The 9,137-nt window shown below is 48.4% G+C and overlaps 1 protein-coding gene across 1 annotated transcript; it reads left to right on the top strand.

The window, feature by feature from the left end:
* Window positions 1–2,413: 2,413 nt before the first annotated feature.
* Window positions 2,414–8,182, top strand: LOC120941691. The gene is made up of 2 exons (XM_040355247.1): window positions 2,414–2,704; window positions 7,643–8,182. Exons 1-2 carry the CDS (start codon window positions 2,429–2,431, stop codon window positions 8,012–8,014), a joined length of 648 nt encoding a protein of 215 aa, XP_040211181.1. The 5' UTR covers window positions 2,414–2,428; the 3' UTR covers window positions 8,015–8,182.
* The last annotated feature ends 955 nt before the right edge of the window (window positions 8,183–9,137 follow it).

The following is a 9,137-nucleotide window of genomic DNA, read 5'->3' as shown; positions in this document are numbered from 1 at the left end:
GCCTTTGACAGCCTGGAATGGGACTACCTATGGAAGGTCTTGGAGAAGTTCGGGTTTGGCCCCAGGTTTATTGGTTGGGTGAAGCTGTTATATAACCAGCCAAGAGCAAAAATTAAAATCAACAACGAGCTCTCTGATATCTTCCAACTAGAGAGAGGAACTAGACAGGGTTGCCCACTCTCCCCCCTTCTGTTTGCGCTGGCGATGGAACCATTGGCTATCAAAATTCGAGGATCAGAAGATATACAGGGGTTCCGTAGACCAACCAAGGAGGATAAGATCGCATTGTTTGCGGACGATGTCCTTTTTTTCCTGGGAGATACAGAAAACTTGTTAAAAAATGTGATCAAAACGGTGGGCGAGTTAGGGCTATGCTCTGGGCTGGTCATTAATTGGGAAAAGTCGGCACTATTGCCAATTGATTCCCTTGGTGTGCAGATACCCCATGGTGTCCCCCAGTTAAAAGTAGTAGACATGATGAAATACCTGGGGATATGGATCACGAGGAATATTAACAGCTTTGTCTCAAACAACTTAATTCCCCTCTTGTCCAAATGGGAACAAAAAAGAGACATCTGGTGTAGACTACCGCTGTCCATAGCGGGGAGATGCAATCTAATAAAGATGCTCTGGCTGCCCCAGCTACTCTATATCCTTCATAATTCCCCAGTCTGGATAGATCAAAAATGGTTCAAAAGGATAGAATCCATTTTCAGAGATCTAATTTGGAAGAAGGGACAAGCCCGGATAGGTCTCCGGACCATGCAGTTACCAGCTAAAGAGGGGGGAATGGCAGTTCCCCACCCGAAAACATACTTCCTAGCTTCGCAACTACAACATCTTTCGAATTGTGGACTGGAGGGAGATGGAAATCTTGGTACACTGATGCTATTAGGGGCACCACACGGGACAATATTGGAGGCACTCGAGGCTGCCTCATTTATTTATAAGGGTCCAACTATAAAACTAATCCTTAAAGTATGGCAAACAACAAAAGTACTGTTGGGCTATAAGGGAATAACAACGTTTGCCCCTCTCTGGTGCAACCAGAACTTAAGGGAATTAAAAGACATTGAGAGATGCAAGGAATGGGAGAGACAAGGGATAAAATGCTTGAATCAATTGTACGATGGAGAACACTTGAAATCCTTTGCAGATTTGCGACAGGAATTTAATATAGCAAATAAAACATTTTACAGATACCTCCAGATCCGGCACGGCATCCAAGCCCAGTTTGGGTCACAACCCATTGTATGGTCCTCGGCCCCTACCCTCTCGAAAATAACCTCTTCAAAAACAACCAAAGGCCTGATCTCTGAACTGTATTCCAGAATAGGAGTTAAAACAATAAGTAGGGCAGGCCCCATTAAGAGCAGGATGGGGTGGGAGAAAGACCTGGGGCAAATTACCACGGAACAGTGGAGCGCGATCTTGAGGGGGGGGGTACTGGTCTCGATCTCTCCGGCTCAGAAAGTATCACACCTGTTCCTCTTACATAGAGTATACTATACCCCCAGGAGAATGTTCAACCTTGGGTGGAGAAGTACCGACGAATGTCCAAGGTGCAGAGCGACAGGTAGTCTCATCCACATGATGTGGAAATGCCCCAAGCTATTTAGATACTGGGAGGAGGTAATAGACACAATAAATAAAACTTTCAAAGATTAATTATTAATAAAAAATGTACAATCAATTTATCTAAAGAAAAGGTTTAAAGGATAATGAGGTATTGAGGCCAGGCGGATAGGTGGCTCATTGGTCAAAAATCCACTTAGCCTCACGTTGAACTATCTTTTTATCAAAGTCACACACCTCCTCTTTCTGGAAAGGGGATGACTTCTAGAGCAAAAAATGAGACAAATGACGGGTCATAACTGTGGTTAAGTCTAATATGTTTGCAATAGTTACATTTCTTGGCATTGGACCAGTGTGCTACCTCTCATGGAAGCCGGTCCAGGACAGCGACCGGTGTTTCAGCTCCAAGCGGTGTGACGGCGGGAGACCCTCCCTCTGTGTAATCTGGCCGGCTCTCCTCCCAATTCCTCCCTCTGATCCACGCGCAGTGTCTTATTTTCATCCTCATCACAGTTTCATTTAATGGCAGAAGCAGTAAAGCCCTTTTTACGGGGCATCAGAGTGGCTCATGGGGGGCAATTGCCTCCCTGCACCCAGGCCCGGTCCACCCCTGGGTCAAAGACACCCTGGAGGAGCGGAAAACCACCAGGAAGCATGGCGGGAGGGCCAACATGCATCGGTCATGCAAAAGTGATGGGGCAGCTCCACGGGTGTGAACCTGTTTTTACCTGTGGGTATACCATGCAGGTCCAAAGAGCTGAACTAGTTAAAGTCCATCTGAACTCAAAAAGTAGGGAGCCCACAAGTTGGGCAATAGTTGTTAGTTGGGTGATAGTTTCCCTACATTGTAAGTATGAAGCAATTATCCTTCCCAGAAAAGGCGGAGGAATGTATAGGCAAATTAAGTGTAGATATTTTTAGGAATCTGTCACACCCCTCGTCATCCCCAGGGGAAGGATATAAGGAGCCCAGTGCAGGAGGAAGAAGCAAATACTTTAAACGGAGGACAATTCTTCTCTCTGTACAGAAGAAAGACAGTATGGAGAACCGGACACAGCAACCTCCCACCATCTCTGCCACTCCAAGTCCCCCGGGGGACCACACAGAACTTGGTGCAAGAAAACTACAGGTGGGTTCAGTTGCTGAAATCATCCCAGAGGGAGGACTGGAGAGGATCTTCCACATGTGTGTGAAGGTTCTCATTTATCCGGGTCATGGAATATCTCAGTGGCGGTGCGTCCATAGAGGGCGCAGGAGCGCCGCCCCTTCTCTCTCCTGCACCACCACTGAATACAATACATAGATTCATGCATTGCATGAATCTATGTATTGTTGCTGCCGCCCACTATTCAGATGGCCGGCCCCCTGGTGAGCGCCGGCCATCTGAATAACGGCAGCTGGTTGGCTGTGGAAGTGCCTATCAGAGCCAGCGCCAGCCCTCAGGCTGAAATCGGCTTCCAAATAGTTATCCAGGGGACGCACGGGGTGCGTTCCCTGGCTAACACTGACAGGCGTCTCAGCCAATCAGGTTCACCGGTTCTGGTTACCGGTAGCCTGATTGGCTGAAGCAACATCGAGGGTGGGAGAAGACATCGAGGGACCGTGGAAGGAGCATGGCTGACCCCAGAAAGGTAAGTGCCGGGCAGGGGGGCAATCTGACTGGCAGCATTTTACAGGGCACAGTGGCGACAATTGATGTGGGCACAGTGGCGACAATTGATGTGGGCACAGTGGGGACAATTGATGTGGGCACAGTGGGGACAATTGATGTGGGCACAGTGGGGGCAATTGATGTGGGCACAGTGGGGACAATTGATTAGGGCACAGTGGCTACAATTGATGTGGGCACAGTGGCTACAATTGATGTGGGCACAGAGGGGGCAATTGATGTGGGCACATTGGGGGCAATTGATGTGGGCACAGTGGGGGCAATTGATGTGGGCACAGTGGGGACAATTGATTAGGGCACAGTGGCTACAATTGATGAGGGCACAGTGGGGACAATTGATGTGGGCACAGTGGCTACAATTGATGTGGGCACAGTGGGGACAATTGATGTGGGCACAGTGGGGACAATTGATGTGGGCACAGTGGGGACAATTGATGTGGGCACAGTGGCTACAATTGATGTGGGCACAGTGGGGACAATTGATGTGGGCACAGTGGCTACAATTGATGTGGGCACAGTGGCTACAATTGATGTGGGCACAGTGGGGGCAATTGATGTGGGCACATTGGGGGCAATTGATGTGGGCACAGTGGGGGCAATTGATGTGGGCACAGTGGGGACAATTGATTAGGGCACAGTGGCTACAATTGATGAGGGCACAGTGGGGACAATTGATGTGGGCACAGTGGCTACAATTGATGTGGGCACAGTGGGGACAATTGATGTGGGCACAGTGGGGACAATTGATGTGAGCACAGTGGCTACAATTGATGTGGGCACAGTGGCGACAATTGATGTGGGCACAGTGGCAACAATTGATGTGGGCACAGTGGCGACAATTGATGTGGGCACAGTGGGGTCAATTGATGTGGGCACAGTGGCTACAATTGACTTGGTCACACTGGGGACAATTGATGTGAGCACAGTGGCTACAATTGATGTGGGCACAGTGGGGACAATTGATGTGGGCACAGTGGGGACAATTGATGTGGGCACAGTGGCAACAATTGATGCAGGCACAGTGGCTACAATTGATGCGGGCACAGTGGTGACAATTGATGTGGGCACAGTGGCGACAATTGATGTGGGCACATGCACAGTGGTAACAATTGATGTGGGCACAGTGGTAACAATTGATGGCATGGCACAGTGGCTGCGTTTGATGGCACAGTGGCTGCATTTGGCATGGCACAGTGGTGACAATTGATGGGCACAGTGGTGACAATTGATGGGCACAGTGGTGACAATTGATGGCACAGTGGCGACAATTGATGGCACAGTGGCGACAATTGATGGCACAGTGGCTGCATTTGGCATGGCACAGTGGCGACAATTGATGGCACAGTGGCGACAATTGATGGCACAGTGGCGACAATTGATGGCATGGCACAGTGGCTGCATTTGATGGGCATAGTGGCTGCATTTGATGGGCACAGTGGCTGCATTTGAAGGGCACAGTGAGGCTGAAATCGTTTTTTTTTTTTTTTATTTGTTTGCACCCCCCAAAAAATGTTGAGCACCAGCATCCACTGGTATATCTAGTAGTAGTTGGTCCCATTTATTAGACTTGTTCTGTAATGTTGAAGATGCTTCTTAGCGTCTCCAATTTCAGATCTAATGGTTGTCAGGAAGATACCCCAGAAATGATATCCATGCCTTAGGACGGGGTTTCTCGATCAGGTCCCTCAGAGGTTCCTAATGGTTTCTCGATCGGGTCCCTCAGAGGTTCCTAGGGGTTTCTCGATCGGGGTTCCTCAGAGGTTCCTGGGGGTTTCTTGAGCAATGAGCAAATTCTGCCTCTGACCATCACACTAATGTATCATGGGTTGTAGATATAGGGCCAGATTCTCAAAAGAATTACGCCAGTGTATCTACAGATACATCGGCGTAATTCGAAAATCCCGCCGGCGTATCATTGTTTTGTATTCTTAAAACAAGATACGCCGGAATTAGGCTAGGATCCGACTGGTGTCAGTCACTTACACCGTCGGATCCTAAATGCAATATTACGCTGGCCGCTAGGTGGCTTTTACGTCGATTTCAGCATTGCATATGCAAATGAGCCGATACGCCAATTCCCGAACGTTTTTGCGCCGCTTTGCCGTAGTTTACGTTGTTTCCGTAAGCGTAAGGTTACCCCTGCTATATGAGGGGTAACTTTACATCGGGACAGCGTCAGGTTTTTCCCTATACGTACGCGAATAGGGCTGTGCGTTAATTACGTTCACGTCGCAACCAATGTATTTGCGCCATAGTACGGAGCATGCGCAGTGGCCTACGTTTAAGGCCGGCGCATGCGCAATTCGTTCGGCACGGGGGCGCGTTTAATTTAAATACAAGCCGCCCCCTTTGAATTACGCGGGGATACGCCGGGCCATTTACACCACGCCACCGCAAATTACGGAGCAAGTGCTTGGAGAATACGGCACCTGCTCCAGTAAGTTGCGGCGGCGTAGTGTAAATAGCTTACGCTATGCTACGCCGCAATGTACGAGAATCTGCCCTATAGTCATTGGCCCGGATTCACATACATCAGCGCATATTTTTGCAGGCGTAGCGTATTGATTATACGTTACACCGACGCAACGCACAGAGGCAAGCACTGGACTCACAAAGCACTCGCTCTTAAAAATACGCTGGGTTTCCTCGACGTAAGCCAGCGTAGGTGGAAGTGGGCGTGAGCCATGCTAATGAGGTGTGACCCCATGCAAATGATGGGCCAAGCGCCATAGAAGTACTTAAAATGAATGGCGCATGTGCCGTCCCGTGGCCGCAACCCAGTGCGCATGCTCAGAATCACGTCGAAACAACTGCCTAAGATACGTCGAATCACTGCCTAAGACGTGAACGTAACCTACGCCCAGCCGTATTTACGTACAACGTAAACAACAAAAGATACGGCGGCTTGTGTTCCCTGGTCCATACCTTTGCATGAGTTGCACCTCCTATATGGGGAATAACTTTACGCCGGACGTACGACTTGCGCAAACCACGTATAATATGCGCCGGGCGCAACTACGTTCATGAATCGGCGTATCTCCCTCATTTGCATATGTGCATAGAAAATCAATGGGAGCGGAAAATGCGCCCAGAGTAAATATGCGCCCACGATACGACGGCGTAGGAAGCCAATTTTTAGGCGTATCTAAGATTGTGGGCACGGCGCACAGATACGACGGCGCATAGTTACACTTACGCGGCGTATCTCGAGATACGTCGGCGTAAGTGCTTTGTGAATCGGGGCCATTATTCCCTGAGACCGGAAAGTTCTTTCAAGGGTTCCTCTGTGTTGAAAAGACTGAGAAAGGCCACCTTAGGACAACTTAGTCCAACCACGTGGAATGGGCACACGGGTATTTATTATGTAAGAGCCGAGTGGGGGGTGTGAAAGTGACGCCTAATAGAGCCAAAGGCTTGAATCAGGTGCTTCCAAAAAACACCCCCGCCACTGTAATTCAGGTACCCGGTGACCGAAAATGGGCCGGACACCGCCGCTGGTTTCTAGATATGTGCATTCCCGTTCGTCGGCACCCAAAGCCCTCTGACCTCAATTCGCGGCGGCAGCTCCCCCCGCTCCTCAATTTTCTCAATTCGTGGCACCCAATCCCCCCCCCCCCCCCGCTTCTAAATTTACAGCCCCCGCTTCTCAATCTGTAACCTGTCATAGTGAATGACGATCAGTGACGTCACACGCCCAGCCACGCCCCCCCACAGTAAGAAACACACATTCGGGAACACTTAACCTCTTTAGCGCCCCCTACAGGTTAACCCCTTCACTACCAGTGTAATTTTCACAGTAATTAGTGCATTTTTATAGCACTGATCGCTGTATAAATGTGAATGGTCCTAAAATAGTGTCAAAAGTGTCTGATATGTCGCAGTCACGATAAAAATCGCTGATCGCCGCCATTACTAGTAAAAAAAAAAATATTAATAAAAATGCCATAAAACTATCCCCTATTTTGTAGACGCTATAACTTTTGCGCAAACCAATCAATAAACGTTTATTGCGATTTTTTTTACCAAAAATATGTAGAAGAATACGTATCGGCCTAAACCGAGGAAAAAAATAGTTTTTTTATATATTTTTTGGTGATATTTATTATAGCAAAAAGTAAAAAAAATAGTTTATAGCGCAAAAAATAAAAATGCAGAGGTGATCAAATACCACCAAAAGAAATCTCTATTTGTGGGGAAAAAAAGGACGTCAATTTTGTTTGGGAGCCACGTCGCACGACCGCGCAATTGTCAGTTAAAGCGACGCAGCGCCAAATCGCAAAAAGGGGCCCCGGTCCTTTAGCTGCATAATGGTCCGGGGCTGAAGTGGTTAATGATAACTAGATCCGCAATTGTCTCTTTATCAGGCGTTTATATTTATTTTTCCTTTTGTTTCTCCAGAATTCAACGCCGGCTCAGGTCAGGACTTTGGGAAATGACAAAGAAGGTCGCGAGGAGACACCAGGGCAAGGTGGGGGAAGGGCACCTGAGCGGAATGTGGGGTCACAAGAGGTTAAAGAAATCATAAAGGCAATGGTGATGACGCCCCTCTACTGTTACTTCAAAATGGGTCAGTTTGTCAACATCGGAGTCGGAAGCGGAGAGAATCGATCCGAGGACGAAACAAAAGCGGCGCCAGGATGTGGAAGCCGAGAGCCTCATCTTCCAAATACAAGCGAAGCTCTGAATATAGTAGATGGGCATTTACCTTGTTATTATTGTCGTTATTATCTTCCTACTCTGTATGATATTTTCATGGGGATGAAGCCCTGATGCTATTTAACCACTTGCCCACCGGGCACTTTCACCCCCCTTCCTGCCCGGGGCCAATTCTCAGCTTTCAGCGATCTCACGCTTTGAATGGCACTTGCGCGGTCACGCAACACTGTACCCAAATGTTTATCATTTTTGTCACACAAATAAAGCTTTATTTTGCTGGAATTTAATCGCCACTGGGTGTTTTTTTTCATTTATTTTTTTGCTAAACAAACTAAATAAAAGTTTTTCATAGTTTGTTATAAAATTTTGCAAATAGGTAATTTTTCTCCTTCTCTGATGGGCATTGATAGGCTACACTGATGGGCACTGATCAGGAGGCATTGATGAGGCTGCACTAATAGGCGGAACTTTTAGGTAACACTGACGGGCACTAAATGGCAGCACTGATGGGCATAGATTGGCAGCACTGGTGGGCACTGATTGGCAACACTAATGCACACTGATTGGCAGTACTGATGAGCACTGATTGGCTACACTAATGAGCACTGATTGTCAGTGCTAGTGGGCACTGATGAGGAGGCACTAATCAGGTTGCACTGAAAGGCACTGATAGGCGCCACAGAAGGGCACTGATAGGCGGCATTGATGGGCACTGATAGGCGGAACTGATAGGTGACACTGATGAGGAAGCACTGATGGACACTGATTGGCAGCACTGATTGGCAGCACTGATGGGCATAGATTGGCAGCACTGATGGGCATAGATTGGCAGTACTGATGAGCACTGATTGGCAGCACTGGTGGGCACTGATGAGGGGGCACTAATGAGGTTGCACTGATGGGCACTGATAGGTGGAACTTATAGGTAACACTGATGAGGAGGCACTGATGGGCACTGATTGGCAGCACTGATGGGCACTAAATGGCAGCACTGATGGGCATAGATTGGCAGCACTAGTGGGCACTGATTGGCAGCACTGATGAGCACCGATTGGCAGCACTGGTGGGCACTGATGAGGAGGCACTATTGAGGTTACACTAAAGGGCACTGATAGGCGGCACAGAAGGGCACTGATAGGCAGCATAAAAGGGCACTGATAGGTGACACTGATGAGGAGGCAATGATGGGCAGCACTGATTGGCATAAGTGATAGGCATAGATTGGCAGCACTGGTGG

The sequence above is a fragment of the Rana temporaria genome, chromosome 5 (genome assembly GCF_905171775.1).
Source record: "Rana temporaria chromosome 5, aRanTem1.1, whole genome shotgun sequence".
In the NCBI taxonomy this organism is placed as follows: Eukaryota; Metazoa; Chordata; class Amphibia; order Anura; family Ranidae; genus Rana; species Rana temporaria.
Note: the sequence above shows the minus strand (reverse complement) of the source record. Positions and strands in the feature narration are given on the sequence as shown.